We start from the raw sequence: 22,388 nt of genomic DNA, 5'->3' as shown, positions 1-22,388 counted from the left end.
GCAAGGGCTGGCACAGGCAACAAACCCCCCTGTACTCCCACTCCACACCAAAACACAGGCTCAGAAACCTGCAGCTTTGCTAAGTAACTGCTCCCACACCTATCGTCTCCCCGCAGAGATGATATTTGGGGATCACCCTCCCCTCTTTCCCCTTCTTGCAGCCCCATCCCAAAGGCTGGCCGCTTCCCGACTCATCACTCCTAAGTGCTCGGTGGGCAGGCGCTTGCTGTGCCTGGCTGGGGTTGCAAAAAGCATTTAGCAGATATAAGTCATGAAACTAGAGCCAGACGAGGGGTGATTAGAAATCATTTAGAATAGGCAAAACCAGGCCATCCTAAATTTGCAGGCAGCCTGACACATGGAAGGAGTGTTTGCAAACGGAGCTGAAATGAATTATTTGAAGATGCTGCAGTATTTCTACGTAGCTGTGGCTAAATGATACCAGGGCAGGAGGGGGTGTCTGGCTGGGATCTCGGCCCTGGGCTGTGTTACAGCTCAGGTTTCTCCTTCAAATCAGCAATATCTTTGCACCCGGGTGAAGGCACAGGCCAAGAGGAGGATGGGACACAGTGCATCGCCCTTGCCAGAGCTGCTGCTTTGTGCTCCCGTGGCAGCAAACGCACCTCAGGCTCACACCGAAAACGTGGATCTTAAATGGGGAGATGCAACTGGAGGTGATTAAAGGAAACGAGTAAAAACCTCCCAGGTTTGGACCCTGATGTTACAAAATGCTGGGGGAGGGCCTGGCTTGCTACCCTCCTCCCTAAATTTGTACCTCTCCAGGGCAGGATTTGGCCAAGGGTGGCTGATGCACTTTGTGAAGGGGGCACGGTGGAAGTAGGGTGGAGAGACGAGACCCACCCAGGCGTGGGAGGTTTTTCTCTGCCCTGATCAATCTTTTTTCCCTGCTTCTGACCTGGCCCATCATCTGTTTCCCGAGGAGGTTTACTCCAAGGATTTTGTGTTACCAGTTTGCTGTACAGAAAGCCAGACCTGAGGATGAAAAGCCCAGAAAGAACAAAGCTCCTGCCTGCAGCTCTCCTTAGACCTGCTCCAGGCTGGTGTGGGAGCTCCAACCCCGTCTGCTCAGCCCCTGGGTGCTCAGCACCGTGCAGATCTGCTCCGGGAAAGAGGCTGAGCCCAGCAACATGGGCTGGGGAGCAGAGCAGAGGTGATTTATGTTCACGCTGGACGCAGAGCTACCCACTGGCAACGCAGCTTTGCAAGGTGAAATGTGCTGTGAAACTGCCCAAGGAGAAGGCAAATGGGTGCTGTTGGGACAGTTCCCAGGCAGAGATGATGGTAAGTGATGAACTGGCTTTCCGAGGTCACATAGTCATGGACTTCATGCTGCATCTGCATCATTCTCACCTCTACCATAGATGATTCAGCACCTCTGTCACCATCAGGCGATGGCAGGTCCCACCTGGGTGATGTCCCCTGGTGATGCTGGTGTTCAGGGGGCTGGAGTGTAGCTTGGCCTCCAGTGGCATCAGCTTCCAAAGTAGCAGGGAGGGGATGGAAGGTCAGGAGATCTCCTCTTCGTCTTCCCCCATAGTGGGGTGCTTTTTCAAATGCTAATGATATGCTCCAGATGTCATCAAGACTTTTGAGTCAACGTGAGACAGGCAGGACCTCACTGCCCACGTGGGGTTAAGGTTCAGCAAAACATGCTGGGAGGCTGGTGACAGATGAAGGGAGGGATGGAAAAGGAGCTGCCTTCACTGGAGACGCTTTCTCACGTGTCCAAGCTGCCAGGCAATGCTCCGCACCGGTGTGCCGGAGGTCAGCAGCCTGGCTGGTGACATGCTGCCTCTGTTGGGTTTCTGCAGGGCCATGCCCAGGCAGACAAGGGGTTGTGGCTGATGCTTTAACTCGCCTCCAAGTGCAGAAGGGCAGCAGGCAGCTCGAATTCACCCAGCTCAGCATCTGCAGCATGGATTCCACTTGCAGTCTTGCAAAAGCCTTATAAATTTTTTAGAGCAGCCCAAAGTGCCTGCTGAGTCGGCCAACCAGCTCTGGTGGATTAAGGAAACTTACTTTAAATTATTAACAGCACACAGCCAGACACGAGGCCCGTGGGGTAGAGGTGGGAAAGGAGAAGTTACTCATTCCTCCTTCTCCAGTGGGTGCTCCAAGAGCAGCCAGCACCAGGCTGGGGATGGGCAGAGGTGTCCACTCATGCTTGGGAGGATGCTCCCATTCGTGGGGTCTTCCCCTCTCCATCAGGAAACCACACTGAGGCAGCAGTGCTATACGCAGGGTGTTCTTGCATCGTAGAGATGATGTCCCTCTTGGGAAATGGATGCTGGTCCACACCCAGCCCCCTCACACCTCCCTCTCCTTCCCTCTTCTCCCAGCTCCATTGGTTTCTCAAACAACCTCCCGAAGAGCTGATCCACAGCCGTACAGGAGAGCCAGCCCTGATGCTTTTTGACTTTCCTACAACCTCTAGTAATTTTCTCCCCATGAGCTTTAAATTTCAGGTAATACAATCACATTTGCAAACTCTGGTCCCCAAAGAAATGACAATAAGTACTTTACAGCTCCTGAGGCTGTACCTTTTGCTTCGCTATGGACGCGCTGCCTGCCAGGGCCAGGCTTTGCAGAGGTGGGACTTGGGGCTGAATTTCCTCTCCTTGGCAGCTGCTCCAGGAGGACTTTGTCCCTCTTTCCACGAGATGGCATCGCTGAGACTGTTACGGAGGGGAAGCATCCACCACGACGCCCACAGGGAGGACAGTGATGAAAAATTACTCAAAAAAAAAAAAAAAGAAAAAGTGCTAGGAAAAAATGCCTCTGAGTTCTCAGTTGTGAGGTCCCAGCACACCTGGCCATGGCAGGGAGGAATCGGAGGAGAAGTCAGTGTTTTAAAATGCATCTCACCAGCACAGCCCTATGTACCACCTGCCACGGGCCACGCAACACCCACCTGCTTTCACACGGTGCTGATGGCTCTCAAATCAACTTGAGTTCGCTATAGGGTTTGCCAAAAGCCATCTGTGGCCCAGTTCAGGGTTATCTTGGGTTGCTTACAATTTTGGTAGCACCCCAAAATGGGTCACCCACCCCATTGTTCCCAGAGTGCCTCTGAGCCTGGCAGGGTCAGATGACAACTTGCACATGGCAGGTCATTGATCTGGTCCCAAAACCCAGATCCACAATGAGTCTTCAGACCCAAGGTTTGGGTAGAGGCAGGTCATGGCTTCATTTGTTTTTGATTTGAGATCCCTAGAAATTCAGCATACTTGATTTTCTTTTCCTGAACCTCATGCTTTGAAGTGGATCTAAATTAGACCATTTCTGTTTATTCTGGCTCCCTACAGAGCCTGACCCAAACCTCCCAAAATGGGGGATGCTGCAGCTGCAGACATTTCACTTCAGGCCCTGCCTCTTCTTTCTGATCCTGCAGATCACCTGGGGTACCAACAGCACTGAAATCAGGCTGAAAATTTGGACCTGCTGTGAGCCATGAGCAAGTTTGAGTTAAATCCTCTGGGGTTTATATTTTTCCTTTTCTGCAGCTACACTGTTAATTACCGCACCGCTTGTGCATCGCTCCCTGAGCATCTTTCACAGCTCCCCTGGCATATTTCTATGGAAACGTAGCTGTGGTTTTGTCAAACTTGTTTTTGCTTTTAAAATAGCTATAGAGGACCAGGTGCAGACTTCACGCCTGCTCTTCTCTGTCCCTCATCTGACCCCAGGGTTTTCCCCACTCCTGCTGTGCCAGGGACTGGCTTCCATTGGGGACCAGAGAGCTGGAGGTTCCCAACAGCATGGGAGGGATGTTCCCACAGGAATTCCTGTTCCTGCTGCTTTGAAGGATAGAGTTAAAACATGCACATGATGATGTTCTCCTGCCCTGCTTGGAAATACCCAGGAAGGGGCACAAGTCTGCTGTGCTGGCTCAAGGACAACGTGTCTCAGGAGCTGGGAAATGCAGGAGAAGCTGGAAGATGAGATTAAACTATCAGTGGGAAAACAGCCTTCTCCCGCAGTTGTGCTGTGCCTGGAGGGATCCCCAGGTCCCTTTCCAATTTGTGGCTTGCCGAGAGAACCCAAATGCTGCAAAGACCTCGGGCATCAAATCAATTTCTACGGATGAAGCTGGTGGCTGCTGGGGGGGGTGAAGAGGGGCGAGGAGCCTTGGCGGCCTGTGCACACCATTTCGAGGAACGTGGCTCAGTGAGCCGGTACGTGTCCATCTGCTGTCAGACACCGGGACAGGGGATGGGGATGGTGTTGGGGGAGCAGGCAGTGGCTTCATGCTGTGCCCTCTGTAATTTAGCTTGGCATTGTCAGCTCCTTGAGGTTCTGCCTGGGGGCACTTAGTGCTGTGGAGCGTTAGATGTTAATTAGGATCATTAAGGGCTCCTGCAATACCAACAGTAATGATATTTGTGCCTCTGAGCTCTCCTGGGAAGGACCTCGCATGATGCCCGTGCACAGCATCTGCTCTTGGCACCGTGGCTTCTCCTAAAAGCTGAGTCATGAGCACAGACAGCCTCAGGATGCCCAGCACGCTGCTAACACCTCCTTCAGGGAGCAAAAGTCCCTTGGAAATGTCCCCAGAGTGCTGCGGTGGGGTGGGAGCCGCACCCTCACACCTCCTCCCTCCATCTCCCTGCCCCGTCATACCACCTCCCTCTCCTCCCCGAGCTCGGTGCTCCCACCCTTTCCCCCTCAAAGCTCCTGGCTGTTGCATTTTGGTCAGTCCCACCCACTCGGCAACCACAACCCTTTGGACTGGGGCAGCTGCTACTGGGTGGGGTGGGGAGAGGCGCACACCTCGCCCCGGGCTGCGAGCTTGCAGTGGGAGCCAGGAGACCGTCCTGGGTGAAGTCCGTGAGTTTTGGGGCTTCTTGGGCGTCCTGAGTCAGGTCTGGGCTCCAGCACACAGCTTCAACTGGGGAGAAACGTTCCTGTCATGCTGTTTGGAAAGGGCTGGGGAATCTGCCTAGAAAAGGCAGCTTTGGCCACTTCTCCCAAAATGATGGGGCATTATAAAGAGTAAAAGGGATGCTGCTAACCCTTCCAGGAGGCATGGGGTATGCTATTTTGTTTCTTTAAATGGCATAACTTTAGGAGGTTAATTTAAGCTTATTTTTCATGGAAAAAATTACAGTAAAGGCCCTGATAATTGATATTAGAGGGTTGAGCAGGTGAGGGAGAATATAAAAACCCAGGCTGCCGTAAAAGCAGCCCCTGCTTTAGGCTGGGGGAACCAAACCAGACACCTGCATCAGTCGAGGGGCAAGATCTGGGGAAGGGCTGGGTGCTGGGTGACACCCTGAATATGGGTGCCAAGCTCTCCTCCTTCCTCTAAATTTCCATCCCAGCTCTGCCTGTGCCTGTCCCCACCCTCCGCTCTAAGTGGGACTACACAAAACCCACCAAACGCAGCCCCTCTCAATGACAGACACACACGCAGAGCTCCACACTTTTTGGGTTGGTTGGTTTGTTTTGATTTTTTTGATTTTTTTGTTTGGGTTTTTTTTTTTTTCCACTGTGGATGTTATACCAGTTTTATTGGTAAAATTAACATGAAGCCTCACAAACGCTGGAACATGCTTTTCCTTTTAAAGAATTTCCACTGGACCTTAATGGTGAGCATCCAGTCGTTGACATATAAACTCTTACAAGCTGATGTGCACACATGCGCCCGGGGGAGACGGTGGCAGCGTCCTGGTGTCAGGGATGGTTTCTGCGCGATGCACTGGGAGCCCACGATTCATTTGCCAGCCTTCTGGGCCTTCTGGGCAGACTTGGTGACTTTACCGGCCCCACCGCTTTTCTTCTCCACGTTCTTGATGACGCCCACGGCCACGGTCTGTCGCATGTCACGGACAGCGAAGCGGCCTGGGGGAGGGAGAGGGGGAGGATGTGAGTGAAACGTGGCCGCTTTGCCTTCCCTGAGGCTGAGCTCTTTGGGTGGGTGCTGGTGGGATCTACACCCACCACTCGTGGTGCCATGTCTTACCCCTGTCCTCAGAGCAGGTTCCTGCAGGAACAAGCCCCGAGCCATCAACCCTTGCTCTGACCACCGAGCTAGCCCTGATGCTCCTCTCTTGTTTAAATGACGTTTTATTAAACTTCAATCACACCTGCTCTCCGCAAGCTGGCGGCATTGCTAAAGCTTCCAGATGTGCAACATCATCCAAGGAAAGCACGGCACTTCCCTGCATTAAAAGGTGAGCTCTGCTGAGCAAACTTCCCTCTTTCTTCCCCTGATCAGTTGTGCTTTAGGGGAAGCTGAAAAACCTTTCTGCATTCAGAAACTACCAGGGTTTAGTAACCTTGAAGGAAAGGTCCTGTTGCTCCCAGAGGGAAAACCCAGCCCTGCCTTTGGAAACCCAGCTCAGCTGAGAGCCCGTCCCACCCCACCAGCCCTAATGTTGTTCATGCATCAGTTTTGCAGAACCAGCACACAGGGGAGCAATAAAAAGTCCTCAACTCCCTCTCCAGTCTAACTGGTGGGGGATACTGGGAGAGGCTCAGCACGGCTGGTGTGAGCTCTACACCCATAGAGCCTTCATGCTCCTCTGCAGGAGACCTCCAAAGAGCTGTTCCCTTACCAAGGGGTGGGTACTGGGAGAAGCTCTCCACACACATCGGCTTGCCAGGGATCATCTCCACGATGGCTGCATCGCCCGATTTCAGGGACTTGGGGTTGTCCTCCAGCTTCTTGCCGGAGCGCCGGTCGATCTTCTCCTTCAGCTCGGCAAACTTGCAGGCGATGTGTGCAGTGTGGCAGTCAATGACGGGCGAGTAGCCAGCGCTGATCTGGCCGGGGTGGTTCAGGATGATCACCTGGGGGACAGAGCGATGTCAGGGCAAGGTTGGGAACCAGCGGACAGTGGCAAACCGTGTCTGGTGGCACCACCAGCTCTGCTGACCTGAGATGTGAACTGTGCTGCCTCCTGCGGCGGGTCCGACTTGCTGTCCCCGCAGACGTTCCCACGGCGGATGTCCTTGACGGAGACATTCTTCACGTTGAAGCCGACGTTGTCCCCAGGCAGAGCCTCGCTCAGGGCCTCGTGGTGCATCTCCACGGACTTCACCTCAGTGGTGATGTTCACGGGTGCAAAGGTGACCACCATGCCGGGCCGCAGGATGCCGGTCTCCACCCGGCCCACGGGGACGGTGCCGATCCCTGTGGAAAGGACAGAGCAGAGCAAACTGTAACCTGCTTGGCATATCCCTGGGCCAGAGCCTGGCTGCAGCAAAAGCAAGATATCTCCAGCAGTTTTCAGCAAAGACCACATTTGCTTCTTGCCCCAAAAAACCCAGTCTTTAGCTGCAAGATCAATATTAGAGTCTTCAAAAATACCATGAGTCCATCCTTTATACCTGATGTTTTGCAAAAATGGAGTAACACCATAATCAGAAGGCCCTGAGCAACCCACGTGCTCTGAAAGTTCTTCCTTTGTAGCAGCTCTGGCATGTCCTGCATGGAGGACTGGGCACATCACAGCTCCACATCCCTGATGGCCACACCATCAGCATGGGACAAGGCCCAGCTGTGCCAGGGAACGAGGCTGGTAAATTAAACGAAGGTGACCTTTTACATCCTGTGTCATCAGGAGACTTCGGGAAACATCACCTTTGGAGGCAGGTGAAGAATCATTAAGAGAAACGACCTTGAAAAGAGGTTGGGGAGGTTGGCTGGGCCCATATGCTCCTTCACACCCATTTCTGCTTCTTCTGCCTCCCCCCTTCCCACGGTGTTTTTGCTCTCTAAGGACCTGCCTAATGGTAAAACCGTATCTGCCTTTCCCGGAGCTGAGCTAGGGGAGGACACAGACCTGCTCGCTGTCGTCCATCTCCATCGCAAACAAAAGACTGCACTAAAAAGCCTGCTAAAACCCATGTTCAATCCCTGCCTGGTTTCTGCAGCACATGTATCCTTGGAAAAGTGTGGAAAAGGGCTGGAAATGGCAGTGCCTGCCTGATCCAGCAGCCGGGGAGTCAGCAGGGCTGCCCGCTGCTGCCAGCAGGTCAGAGAGCTCACAGGATATTTATAGCTCGGAAAAGTGTCCCCATCACTGCTCCAGAGGGGTGGTCTGGCATCTGGCCGATGCACTCCCTACATGGCTGGCGCCACGGTCCAGCTCAGCGGACGGAGGTGCTGGTGATGGACACCAGCATTTGGGAAGCACGGGCAGACCGTGGCCAAGCCACCCTGCACCAGCCTCACCAGTGGCCCTCCCCGCTGGCCTTGTCCCTCATCAGTGCCCCAGCACGTTTTTGCTGCCTCCCACTTGCCCTGCCAGCCGTCACCTCTGGGACACCCAAATTTGTAGCCATTTTGGCATCGCATGTTCCCTGGGGAGACCTCACAAACCTGCTGCCCCTCCCCAGTCCCTGGGCACCTTTGGGCATGTCTACCTCTATCCCAGACAGCCCAGTCTCAAACGGGGTCTTTGCCCTGGAGCTACCACCCCTCTCCCCAGCATTATCTTGAGTTTGAAGAGTCCAATCCCTCCAGTTTCCCAATACCTGGAAATGTCATTCCCAAATTCCCCTGGAACAAAGACTCCAGTTAAAGTAGAGGGAAGAGGGACAGTGGCAAGGCTTTTGCTCACCTCCAATCTTGTAGACATCCTGGAGGGGCAGGCGCAGGGGTTTATCTGTGGGGCGGGTCGGGGGCAGGATGGTGTCCAGGGCCTCCAAGAGGGACACCCCACTGGCGTTGCCTTCCTTGCGCTCCACCTTCCAGCCTTTGAACCAAGGCATCTGGAAACAGAGCAGCAACAACGTGTCCTGAGTATTCCTGTCCTCAGCATCCAGAGGTGATCCCAGAGAGATGTCCCACCAGGACAACCTTCATGGAGTCAGGCCAGCCACATCCTGGCTTTACCTGGGGAGCTCTTTCCACTTCACCATCCCTGAAGGCTTCTCTGCACCCCCTTGATCAATCTCCCCCCTCTCTAGAAACATGCAAAACATCCATTAACAGGCAAAAAATGTTGGAAGTGGTTAAAACCAGCAAACTCACAGCCCCCCTTCCCAACACCAACCCATGGGTGCTGCACCAGCTGCCTGGATCCTGCAGCAACAATGGCTTCAGCACAAGGACCACAGGGTCTCCAGCCAAGTCCCACTACAAAGCACCCAACCTTCAGTCCTGGGAATCAAGTTTCTTCAAGGTGAGCCCCAGACAGATGTTCCTTCCTGCTTGCTCCTGCTATCACCCCTCCTGGGTTTAGATTTTAAGCCCTGGCTTGGGAGGATGATGGAAACCTTGCACTTGCACTGGGGATGCTAAGGGGCAGGATCGTTTTTCACAGAAGCTCTCTGCTCCTGCCCTAAATTGGACTCCTGACTGCCCTAAAACTGGCCAGAAAAGAGGCAGAGAGGGAGGAAAATGTGCTCAGCAGAGGCCATGATTTGATGTGGGGAACCATAGTACTTTTTGGGGTGATGCTGCACGTCTGGAAGCTGTAGCAACACCTGGGGCTTGCCGAAAAGAAAAATTCAGCCCTGGGTCTGAAACAACCCTGATACAACAAACTGAGATCAGAGCCTGCAAGGTCATTCCCCCTTCCTCTGCACGGAGAGGTTTAGACAATATTTTCCCATTTAGATGGAAAACACTGTCCATGTGCCCCAGCTCCATCGCACACGTTATGGATGTGGCTTTCCCCTTAGGCACCAACACCAGTGGCAAAGTGCACTGGGTATGGGGCTGGGGCTAGAGGTGAAACAGGACCCCCAAAGTGCCCCCAGGTTCACGGCCATCCCTGGAGGACACAGCTATGCCAAGGCTGGTTTCCCATCCTTCAATCTGCACTGCTTTCGGGAAGGAGAAGGGGAAAGAGCTGGGTCCAGCCAGGGAATTCAGCCTACATCGAATGTGTTGAGGTCACCCTCCATCCGAGGGCCATGTCTGACACCAATTGTCTTCCTTGGTGACAGTGGGAGGAGGAGCCTGGGGACACTTATTCAGAAGGATCCTTCCCAGAGCACTGCAGCTATCACTACACAGCTGGCCCCAGCGCCAGGCTGACAGCTTGTTGAAATGATAAATCCATCCAGGCGGTGACGGAGCTGCATGTGATGCGCAGGATGACTCAGACCTTCCCTCCAGCCCAAAACACCGGGCAGGCGCCCGTGTGAGCAGCTGCCCCGGCAGCCGCCTGCCCATGGGCTTTGCTCTCGAGGGTGACAGCCACCCCTGTGCCCGCAGCTCCCGTCCCTCCGCCCCTGCACGGCTTGGGGACATGGAGAAACGGCAACCTCTGCCCCGTGACGCCTGGCTGTCAGAGCTGTCCCTTTTCCTTTCAATGCTTTCTCCAGAAAACTTCTGACATCCCAAGAATCAGATAAAGATGAACTTTGGCACCTTCTGGGAGCAAATCCACTCAGCAAAACCTCAGCATGGCCCCAGGATGAGAAGCATTTGCAAGTGCTGCCTCCTAGGGCCACCCAAGTAAAACCTCTCTTATGTATTCCCCGAATTTGCTTCCCAGAGAGCAATTCCTATCCCACCGCTCCTATGGCAAAAGCAGGATCTAACTAAACCCCTCAGCCAGACAAACTGCAGGCTCAAGCCCCCATAAAGAAGCAGCTGAGACCCAAGTCCTTTGCAGCCCCAAGTGCATTTTACAGAGCAGTGACCCTTCTCTGATTTCACCCACCCCGTGAGCATCCCAATGCACCCACCCCAACACTGAGGCTGCAGCCCCAGCCCACCACGCTCCCTTGCACCGCAGACAGGGTGTATTTGGATTGCAGCATCCCACAGGGTGAAAGGCTCCCAAACCACATCGAATGGCCCAGTTCTGTTGGCTGCAGCCACAGAAAGCTGGCTCCACAGAAAACCTCATTTGCCAAAAAGCTCTCAAATGTCAAACTTTGATGCAAGAGCAGCCCAGACGTCATTTTTTGCAGTTGGCCTTGGGCTGCTGTGCAACAGGGACGTGGGCTGGAGTCTCCCACGCAGAGCTGGCTCCAGCCTGACGTACCACCCTACCTCCCCTTGCCTGGAGGTGACAGGAGCTGCAGGGACGTCACAGCTCTAATCCCCACTTTCTGATACGTCCCCTGACAGACAGACAAGTCACTTGACCACCTTGTTCTTCAGTGAAACCTTGCCAGAAATTGTGAGTGAAAAAAATCAATGCTTTTTTGGGTGAGGAACGAGAGGACATAGCTACACCAGCTTCCTGCTCGAGCTTTCCTAGATGGGAAGCAATATGGGGAAGAGGAGTCTGTCCAAAGCTGGTGTCCTGGCAAAGGCAGGACGGGGACCTCCTGGGGACCACAGCATGGGGAGGACCTTGCACCTTCTCCAGCAAAGCTCATGATAATCAGACCTCTGGCCAGGCTTCCTTCCCAATTCCCCAGCTCAGGCAGTTCCTGGGAACCCACCCAGGAGCCAGCTGCCTCTTTACGGCAGAGGGGCGAGTTATTTCAGCCCCTGCCTTCTCTTGGGCAGCGCATCACACTGAGAGAAAGCTCTGAGACCCATCTGGAGGAAGGGGGCCAGCGAGCCCCATCCTGCTCTGTGCCTCCCCTCTGCAGCCTATTAATAGGAGAATTGTTCAGGATCATCTTCCCAGCCCAGCAGCTGCTGACATTTGGAGCCTGCCTGATTTGAGGCACCCAGGAACTATGTGGCTGGGTTTGGCATGGCCGTAGCTGACCTTTATCCCAGCTCTGCTCCACAAGGGACAGGAATCTTCCAAGCACCCCAAAAATTCCTTCCTTCCAAGTCAGACTCAAGCGAGCTGCCCTTCCCGTGCAAGGCTGTAAGCTGTGTTTCAGATGGTGTGAGCTGCACTCCTCAAGCTCAGGCTCATGACCTCCCTCAATTGCTGTTAGACTCAGGCGTTGCCTCCCTTGTCATAGAGCCATGACGTGTAATCCACAGGTGAAGTCCTAAATCCCCCATAAGCATCAAATTTCCCATTGGTTTCACAAGAGATTGCTGGGGGTTTCTGGTCTGAGCAACTTGCTCAAGGTCACCCAGAAGCCACCAGGAGATCAGGGACCTTCCTCTGGCCAGAACTTTCCAGCCCATCACTTCTTTAGAAGATTAAGCTGCAGTAGCTTTTTCTCAAAAAAAACCCCCAGCATTTGAGTAACATCTGTTATTGGCAGCCTGTCTGCCAAGAAGCCCCTGTCCTTCTTCAAGCTCTTCTTCCTCCCCTGCTGTCATATGAAATAATGGCAAGAGCCCACCCAGAGCACCCTGCCTTTGCGTCCCCACCATCCCCATCCCTGATGCACAGAGGGAGAGGCACTGTAAAAATCCAGTGGACTAGGGGCAGGCCCAAATGGATGCTCTAGGAAACCGTGGCTTTGGCATGGGAAACCTGGTACCTCCTCAAGAAAAAGCCACCTTAAGAAGTGAGATCCCAGCACAGGAACCAGAGGTGCGGCTGCCACAGTGGCATACGGCACCGATGGGAAATGGCACCCAATACCCAACACGAGGAAGCCCGGCCGTGTGGCAGGAGCTCTTCCAAGCTTGCAACCAGATCATGTTATTTGCCTTAGAAAACAATGCCCTAAAAACACACATGATGTTCCTGCTGAGAGCGACAATTGCTGCGGATGTCTCTAACGTCACCACGGGTCTGACGATGCGAAACCTTCAAATCCCAGAAGCAAAGCCATAAAGATCATCTCCTGAAGATGCTCATGTTTAGCTGCTGGGGTGTCTGGCCACGGTTCAGCAGCCAGCGTGCCTGTGAACAGTGGACCCATTCATCCTGGCTCAGCGCAATCAGAGCTACGTGACAAACACATCTATGGCTAGCGACACGGGCCGTTACACACAACGGGTGCATGAGATGTGCCCGCGGTTTTCAGAGCGCAGGGGTCAGCTTCAGCTTGGATCAGGATAGTCAGGGGGGAAAAATCTATCACAACGCACACTTACATTGGGAGAGGGCTCCAGCATGTTGTCTCCATGCCAGCCCGAGATGGGCACGAAGGGAACTGTGGCTGGGTTGTAGCCGATCTTCTTGATGTAGGCGCTGACCTCCTTGACGATCTCATCGTAGCGTTTCTCACTGTACGGGGGCTCTGTGGAATCCATCTTGTTGATGCCCACGATGAGCTGCTTCACCCCCAGGGTGTAAGCCAGCAGGGCGTGCTCACGGGTCTGCCCGTTCTTGGAGATGCCGGCTTCAAATTCACCGACGCCGGCAGCAACGATCAAGACGGCGCAGTCAGCCTGGGAGGAGAAAGCTAATGAATTGCTTCTGCCCCCAGAGAGCACTGCTGCTGGGGACACCTCTGAGAGCTGTCAGTAAGACCCAGATGAACACTACTCATGGCTTGGACAGACTCCCTGCCAGCTGCTACCTATAACCCTGCTGATCTACCTCAAAACTGACCCAACCATGTTATTTCAGACTTGCCAACTGTGCATGGTTTTGCAACGTGGGTTGGAAACCAGGGTGGGTCCCTCCAGGTTGCATGACTCTAACTAGGACCTTGATCCTCCAGGGATGCACAGACAAGGCCTTATCCAAAACCCTACTGAAGTCTTGCAAATAGTTTCTCTGGGTGACAGGTGAGACTCCAGCCATGGAAACTGTGTTCCCCAGATTACTTCTGTACCCAGAGCCCACAGCAGAAGCTGCCTGGGTTTGACAGAAAGCCATGACCAGCCCAACTGGCATCGCAGTGGGAATCTCACTGGGCACGCACTGAGGCTCATCCAGCACCCATCAACCACAGAGAGATGCAGGAATGTCCTGGAGTGCAACAAGGGGAAACCAGCCTACCCTGAAAGGGAAGACCATTGAGTTTGGCAACATGTTGTGGTTTATGGGACAAAGACAGCTGTTTCAAGAAAAAGGAAGGAGAAAAGATCCATGGAGCCTCCCTTTAGTCAATAAAGCCTAAGGGATTGTTGGCAGTTTCTTGTATACCTCAGTTGGATGAGGCTAAAATATCGTGGAGATATTCTCACCAAAGGCCTGTAGCTCATAGCATCCCACCTCCCAGAGAGGCCATACTCATCCCCACCTCCTCCAAGTAGGGGAAATTGGGTGGAGAAACTACCTCTTTGTGCCCAAGGAGGCCCTTTCTCCCAGATGCCCAGGGAGGTGCAGGACCATGGCGTGCTGGGTCCCCTGGTGTTACCCAGCCTCTGGTGTTGACCTTGCTCAACGTTCTTTGATGTCTGCTGTCTCAACTACCCACCTCCAAAAGGACTCTAACAGCACCTACGTGACCCTGGGCTTGTCAGCAAGTCTCAGCCTCCCACCTCCAGCAGCCCTCCCACCCCCTGGCCACCATTTCTCACCTGGGAGGTCCCAGTGATCATGTTCTTGATGAAGTCTCTGTGGCCAGGTGCATCAATGATGGTGATGTAGTACTTGGTGGTCTCAAACTTCCACAGAGAGATGTCAATGGTGATGCCACGCTCACGCTCGGCCTTCAGCTTGTCCAGCACCCAGGCGTATTTGAAGGACCCCTTCCCCATCTGGCCAAAACAAAGGCAAGAGCCGGTGAGAGACACAAGCCCAGAGCACTGGTGCTGGCAACCCACCCTCAAGGGCACATCCCAAGCTCACATAGGCAGAGGGTCACATTGCAAACATTGATAGCAAAGTTCCCTACATTCAGTGGCAGTCATGATCTATTTACTAACAAATACCAGTGAAAGGAGATATTGTTCTCAATGTGTTCCTCAACAGGATGGAGGAGAGGCTGGAAGATCTGCAAAGCGAATCTGTGAGTGGGGTGGGATGGGCAGGAGCTGGAGCCAGTGACCCATGAGGGTCTCCTCCATAAAACACCATGGTCCTGCACTGCTGCTGGGCAATCATGCTGCTACAGAGCTACACAGCGATGGTGGGAAGCTGCTTCTTGTTGATTTTAATCTATTAACCGAACCGGTGAGACAGCTGGTTAGTGGGAAAGGGCATTGCTGCATGAGTGAGCCCATAACTGACAGGGGTGTAGGAGGGGAATGGGTTAAAAGAAAATGAAATGCAAGATGGTTGCTATGAGCAGAATAGAAACGTGATTGATTTTTGCCACAGAGTGTGCAAATTCACACGAAAAGCTACTGTGAGCTGCAGCCAGACCAACTGTTGTTGCCAAATGGCCAAAATCTCAGCCAACATTGTAATGCATAAAATCATGCAGGGTGAGATTAGCTACAGTAAATCTCTCTGTCCTGTGATAAAGCACATTCCTTGGTAAAACCACAATGTCACTTCTGAACTGCTTTCTCCTTTGGGTCAGTGTCCTTTGACGTCGTGCCATCAGGGACAGCCGGACTCTCCCTCCAGCAGAGCTGGTGCTCCCAGTCTGAGCTGGGATCCTGCCAACGTGGAGATGGGGCAGGACAAGACCAGCCCTTGCTGACCCCACAGTGTGCCGGGGCAGCCTGGGGAGCCTGGCTGAAGCAAAGGGTTAATGGGCATTGCTCATCTCGGCCTCAGATGCAAGGGTTTTTTTTAGATGGAAAATGGAATTTAGGTCATTTGCAGATGATTTAATGGGCTCCTACCACTGTGCAGGGACAGAGCTGCAATACCCCGCTCCCATCCATCCATCCCGGCGTTCCCTGCAACCGCGGCTTCTTCTGGAGTATCAATGAGTAAAATTCATTCTGGCCAATTACAAATCACTGGTCCAGAGGGAAGCGCTGTGGAGCGAACGCTTCAGTGATGCTCCTCACCAAGAAGGCCAACGCAGCACCACATCTGACCCTGTCCTGCCCACACCGTGCCCGGGGGCTGGGCTGGCCCTGGCTCCCGCGCTCCAGCCCCGTGCCCGGGCAGAGCAAGGAATTAACGGTACTGGCCCGTTTATGTAACTGCTGAGCGCTGCGATGACTTTGCAGCTTGCTCTGGAGGATTACAGGCAAAATCCTAAAGCCAGGGGCAAGCCTCCCCCTCCTCAGAGGGGACACCGGGTCGGAAGGGTGATGCTGCATCCCCGCCGGGCAGCTGGGAGCTCTCGTGCCTGCAGGAAGGGCAGTCAGGGGGGTGTGTGGAAAAATCCAGAATCAAATCTCTGCTCCTAAGCATCCTCCTGGCATCAGGCTTAGTGAGGGGGCAGAGCAGGAGCTCGGAGGTTAACTCTTTCCAGCATGTACATCGAACCCTTCTCTTGCCAGGGGAAAAGGGAGGGGGTCGTTAGGGTGTGCTCATTTACTGCTGGAAATGGCAGATACACCGAGGAAGGGTGTGTTTTGTGCAATGCATTAATCATGGGGAGTTCGGGGGCAGGCGCTCAATCAGCACATCCCACAGCCTTTCACCCATCGACAGCCTATTCCTTCACTTCTGGATGGGGAAACTGAGGCACAGAGCAGACCCCTGGCTCTGCCGCAGGAGCTGAGTGGGAATCAGCACCTTATCCCAGACAACCACGTCCACGCACACAAACAGCTGGTCATCTCGTGTGAACCCCCCCCCCCCCCGCCCAGAACTTGGCATCATACGTAACTTGAAGACAAATGAGATTCTTTATTTAGCAAACAGTTTCCCTCCTTTCACGGGGTATATTCAGTTACCCAGAGCTGTTGTTGGAAAAAAAACAGGGTATTATCTAGCATCGCACAATACCTTCCCTGTTCAGTGCCAGAAACAGCCTGATTTTCCTTGATCGAACCCCAGTGGAGGGACAGCTTTCTATTTGGAAACCACAAATACTGATTTTTTTTTTTTTTTCCCCAGATAGAACAACTCTTCTTTTGGAGATACTGTTACTTCTGCCCTCGAGTCAAAAGCAAAAACAAAAAAAAAAAAAAAAGAAAAAAGAAAAATCCTTGCTTTTTTCTCTTAAAAAAATATCAGACCCTGGGGTTTTTTTGTTGGCTTTTTGGGTGCATGCAGGCCTCCATTTCCTGCGAATGCCACCTAATGGAAGAAAACCCTTCCCCAGCCCTGCATCAGAAAATGGAGTCTGTAAGCTCAGTCAATAGGCTATTAATAGCAGCTTCCAGTCCCCGCGTATTCTGGCAAGTCAGTGAAAGTGTCTGTTCAATTAAAATAGCCGCAATCAGATCTACGATAACCTAATCACACCATATCCGATCTGTAGGTAAAGGGGGGAAATATATGGGGGGGTATCAGCGATCATTTTAAGACAGGGGGGAGAGAGATCATTTTGTAGGAAGGAAGAAGCTCTTTGCTTAAAAGCTGGAAAAAAGGGCTGACAGTGAGGCAGGAAAACGGGTGGTTTAGCTCAGATTGCTATCAGCAAATTCAAAGGGTTAAGACAGACAGACAGACAGCAAAACATTTAATCAAGAGTGGCAGCTCTGCAAACTTTTTTTTTTTTTCATTGAAATGTGGGATCTTGTCCAGAAAAAAAAAAAAAAAAAAAAAAAAAATCGAGGGATATCTGCATTAAAGATTCCTGGAATGATGACGACAAGCCATCTTCTGAGAGACCAGATCTGCCCTGTCAATAACACAGCCAGGCTTTTCCTGGCTCACCCACCTCTCTAGAATTTACCATCATTAATTTCTGAGAGCTTCCAATTCATGTTTTTCTTCCCAAGACTATTTCTTCCTCTTTAATCTGTGTTTGCCACATTACAGGTACTGGGTGGTGCTTTACTGTGTGACAGCCTGCTAAGCGCACGTACTATTGAATTGCTATAAATGCCAACATGATAAGAGTTAAACAAAAGAATTTAACTTAAATGCTTGTGCTTTGTGCCAGCTTTTCTGTGTTAAAAGCTACCCATCAAGCTACACATCAGACCACCGGCCTGAGAAAAATGGGAGTGGGGTTTTTTAACCAACTGGATCAAACGTGGTCCAGCTGATGCTGCACCTTGTCCCCAGCAGGCACTGGAAGTAGATGCTTCAGAGTGAAATTCAGAGAGTCCTGCACTAGGCAGTGAGGGATTATCAGGTTTTTCTCCTCACGCACAATATTTAGAAGGAATTTCATGCCCTGAAGCATCATGGTTTGTGGCTCTTCCAGAATCCTGGTGATTACTGCTGGTTCCCTCACCCATCTTGCAGACCTCGCTGTGCCCCTGCCCTCATTAACAGCCCGCGGCAGGGAGTCCCCCAGCTCTGGAGAAGAGGGTGGCGAGCGCCCAACTGGCCTATTTTCCCAAGGCCAGAGAAGTCGGGAAGACCCAGGGGTGCAGAAGGAAAAAAATAGATGGGAACAAAGGGAGAAAGAGAAGGTACGAGAAGGGCAGCGCCAGGAAAAGGGGAATATTGCCCGTGGGACGCTTGTGGGGCACCAGCATGGAGCATCCCTGCGGGTGGGAGTGTGGGGTGGGGGGCACGCTGAGGGATGGGCTCCTCACCTCGGCAGCCTCCTTCTCAAATTTCTCAATGGTCCTTTTGTCAATGCCCCCGCATTTGTAGATGAGGTGCCCGGTGGTGGTGGATTTCCCAGAGTCCACATGCCCAATGACGACGATGTTGATATGCGTCTTCTCCTTCCCCATGCTGGTGGGCTACGCGGGGCTGGCCGGGGCGGGCGGCGGCGGGGAGGGCTGTGGGAACGCAGCTGCGTTTTTGGGGAGGCTGCAGGGGAAAGAGGCGCGTCAAAAAGAGGCCCCCCGTGACAGCACCCTCCTCCCAGCCCATTGGGGACGGCTCTGCTCCCCTCACCCCATCTTCCTGCTGGACCACGTACCCCAACCCGGCCGGGGGTGCCCAGCCTCGTCTGGCAGCTCTGCCCACGCTGGGACAGAGCCAGCCCACCCCCGGAGGAGACCAGCCGGGTTATTTCTGGCCGCCACGTACAGCCTCCAAGTCTCAGCAAGATGCCACGTTTTTTCGGCATCTTGCCCTCCACCGCCCTCCCGGAGACCCCCAGTTCCCAGGGCTACGTCATCGGTGCCTCGAAGGTGCCCTTCCTCCCTGGAAAACCTTCCTCCCGCTCAGGGCTGCTACTGCTGGCTTCTCGGTCTTTCCAAACCCGAGGGTATCATCTCCTCCATGTTGTGGGTGCCCTGGGAGGAGCCGTGGGTGCCCTCGCCACTCCCAAGCCGTGCACGGTTCGGGTGACAACATGGTGTCCGCAAAATGGGACGGACAAAAATAACCCTCGTCCGCTCCCCCCGAGCGGGGCTGCAAATAGCGGGGCTGCCGAAAGCTCGGCGGTGCAGGCTGAGCCCGCAGTGGGAGGGGGGGGGTTCATTATATTTTGCTGCCATGAATCTGAATGAAAAGAGGGAAGAGGCTAAAAACGCAAATGGATATATCTGGGGAGCTGTTCTGGCATCTCCCAGCGTTACCATGGCTCTGCAGCTGCTACACAAACCCGGCACAATTAGGAGCTTTAATCTGACGTCTAATAAAATCCAATTTTACGAATCTGCCCATAAAAGTAAAGGAGGTCAGGAGGAGTTTGCTGCTCTAACAGCGATCCAGTCATGCGGGCAATAATATTCCCGGCGAGAAGCCTCCCTGGGCAGCAGGAGCCGTGCCTGCCCCGTCCCCCCCCTGCCCTTGAACAGCTCCAGCCTGGATCTGGCCATTTTGAGATGCCCGCAGCGCCCAGGTGCGGGTCCCTCTCCCCAAAGCGCACCCCCAGCACCCAGGGTGGGAGACGTGGGGTCGCTTTGGAAACTGGGGATTTATTTTATTTATCCTCCCCCCCCCCCCCAACCAAGGAGCTAAAAGCTTTTTTTTTTTTTGGGGGGGGGGGGGGAAGCGGGTTATTTCCCACCTGCGGGAAGAGGCACCTGCGGGATGAAGGAATGGCCCAGCCCCATCCTCTCCCTCCCTCCCCGGGGGTACCCCCCACCCCAGGGACCACCAGCACCCCACGCACATACAGCACACAGAGATGGGGGGGTGTGCACACTGAAGCCCCGCAGCCCTTGGCGCAGGGACCCCTCCCCAAAGCCCGGTCCCCCCCGGTGCGGAGCGGCCCCATCCCGGCGCGGCACGGCCCGGGGGGGCCCCGGAGCTCTTACCGGAGCGGCGGTCGGGGCGGCAGAGGCTGCCAGCTTGGGCTCCGGCGGCTTTATCTCCCCGGGAGGGGCCCACCTATTGACGGCGGCAGCGCAATGCAGCGACCCCCCCGCACTACGGCAATGCGGTACCGGGCGGGGGAGGAGGAGGAGGAGGCGCGCTGGGGGGAGGAGGAGGAGGAGGAGGAGGAGGAGGAGGAGGAGGGAGGGAGGGAGGGAGCAGGGCGAGGCGGGGGGTGGGGGGGCGGGGGGGAGATGGGGACGGGGCTGGGAGGGAGGGAAGGTGGAGGGATGGGAGAAATGGAGAAGTGGAAGGATGGGAAGGAGGTGGAAGGATGGGCGGTAAAGGGATGGGAGGAAGATGGAGGGATGGGAGAAATGGAGAGGTGGGGGAGAGATGGAGGGATGGGGAGATGGAAGGATGGAAGACAGAGGTTGGAGGGAGACAGCAGGATGGAAGATGGAGGGATGGGAGGAAGGTGGAAGGATAAAAGATGGAGAGAAAGGAGAGATGGGAGAGGGAGGAATGGGGGAGATGGGAGAGATTGGAGGAGAGGGATGGGAGGAAGGTGGAAGGATAAAAGATGGAGAGATGGGAGATGAGGCATGAGAGGGAAATGGAGGGACAGGGGAGATGGAGAGATTGGAGATGGAGGGATAGGGGGAGATGCTTTGGCAGACAGGGAAAATGATGGCAGTGCTGGTCCAGGGGGAGTGGTGGAGATGGAGGCCAAGTGGGGCTTGGACCCCCTATGGCAGTCTGGGGTTGAAGGGACAGGCCTGGAATTGGAGGGGGCCCAGGGCCACCACGTACCACAGCCCTTGCTCTGCCCCCAGTGGGACCAGTGGTGCAGAAGGGCTGTTTTCCCACACGTGCTGGGAGGAGAGGGGTCCCTGCATGGCACACGGGGCAAACTCGGCCCTGGGCAGAGCCCTGCAGGCACTGACCCGCGTTTCTGTCTCGCTGGAAATGCATTAGCCCAGGAGCAAGCACCAGAGCAAGGGACAAATAGAGCAAACCAGATTTCTGCACCTGCACCACGTATGTTGGCTGCTCAAGAATCTGTGCTTTATTAACATCATCTCATTTAATGGAAGGTGGCGTTCAAGTCCTAGGAGGACAAGGAAACCATAAGTAATGTCCTTCGGTAATACCATGAAACTTTCTTTGCATAAAAAAAATAACATGTAGTGGTCAGAATATTTATACCTCTGTCAGCTGTGCAATTACAAGGCTAATGCAAAATTTTCAGTGTCCCAAAGCCAAATATAGGTCACAAGAAAGCTAATTTTGAATTAAGCTATGTAATAGTCCAGGCCAATTTTATGGCCCAGACCATCCTTCCAGTGAATTTAACAGCTAAATCAGGTACTCTTAGGTACTCTTATGAAGGTGCTCTTACCTTCATAGTCTAAGGGTTAAAAACTTACACATCATGTAGATTACGGTGGTGCTAACCTCTCATTAATGCTTAAAGGGAGACTTTATTTTTTAATGAATGTTATAGTTCATTGGTATTTTCTTAGAAATATGATAGGAAAGATATCTTTTATGCAGCATTCCTTGTGCGACATAAAATGCGCTGAGTGCCAGAAAAAATAAAAAGAAACTTCCAAGAGGAAGGTTCTAAGACAGCATTTAAAGGGATTGACCCAGCCTTGTTTTGGGATGGGAAGAGTAACGTTACCCCGGGTCTGGATGTGCTGGGGATGGACACCAAGTGCAATAATGCATAGGAGGGATGGGCATGTAAGTCCCTTATTCTTCCTATCCATATTTTAGTGCTTTGGCCAAGAAATAATCTCCCTTTTTTACACAGGGGCTGCAGGCAGCTTGGAACTGCCCTCAGCAGGGCAGAGGCTGCGTTTGCTAATAAAGACTTCAGCCTTTGCGGAGATGGAGTAAATCCCAAGTCTCTGCCGCTCGGGCCAGGCGAGTGTGTGATGGAGCTCTCCTCTCTCCATTCCTTCTCCAGCAAAGAGAATTTGAATTTTCACCTCTTTTCGGGAAAAGAGAAATGGTCAGTGCACTGCGCTTTACTTCTACAATGAAACAGAGCCTGACAGCCCATTGGACTATAAATAGCACGGGACACGAGTCGGAGAGAGGGCTGTCAGACCTGGCTAATCCCGGCTCGGTTAAGCCACCTTACGCCCAGCCTCCGAGAAGCTTAAAGCCACAGCTGTGTGCCCAGGTCTGGCCAGCACCTGGAGAAAAGGGTTTCACCAAACACGTGTGGTCCCTGTGGACCATCAAGATCGATTGTCATGCCCAAGTGGAACCATTTTCCCTCCTGGAAAATACTGGTAATCTGTCTTTAAATGTTCAGCTATATAAAATAAAAGAGACCTGAGCAGGCAAAATCTGAGGGCGGCTGAAGTTTAGCGCCTCATCTCCATCCATCTGGCTTCAGATTCAGGTCCCAGTTGAAACAATTCTTGTACATCCTATTTAGGCTTGATTCCCCCACCCCAAAAACCATCACCAAATGATGTGGGGTCATGCAAGAAC

General features: G+C 53.4%; 1 protein-coding gene across 1 annotated transcript; it reads right to left on the bottom strand.

Annotated features, from left to right (window-relative positions):
* Positions 1–5,444: 5,444 nt before the first annotated feature.
* Positions 5,445–20,031, bottom strand: EEF1A2 (eukaryotic translation elongation factor 1 alpha 2). The gene is made up of 8 exons (XM_074843127.1): positions 19,880–20,031; positions 18,257–18,479; positions 14,270–14,449; positions 12,893–13,189; positions 8,589–8,739; positions 6,900–7,156; positions 6,579–6,813; positions 5,445–5,862 (listed from the first exon to the last, which is right to left on the bottom strand). Exons 2-8 carry the CDS (start codon positions 18,398–18,400, stop codon positions 5,735–5,737), a joined length of 1,392 nt encoding a protein of 463 aa, XP_074699228.1. The 5' UTR covers positions 18,401–18,479; positions 19,880–20,031; the 3' UTR covers positions 5,445–5,734.
* Positions 20,032–22,388: the final 2,357 nt, after the last annotated feature.

The sequence above is a fragment of the Strix aluco genome, chromosome 17, assembly GCF_031877795.1.
Source record: "Strix aluco isolate bStrAlu1 chromosome 17, bStrAlu1.hap1, whole genome shotgun sequence".
In the NCBI taxonomy this organism is placed as follows: Eukaryota; Metazoa; Chordata; class Aves; order Strigiformes; family Strigidae; genus Strix; species Strix aluco.
Note: the sequence above shows the minus strand (reverse complement) of the source record. Positions and strands in the feature narration are given on the sequence as shown.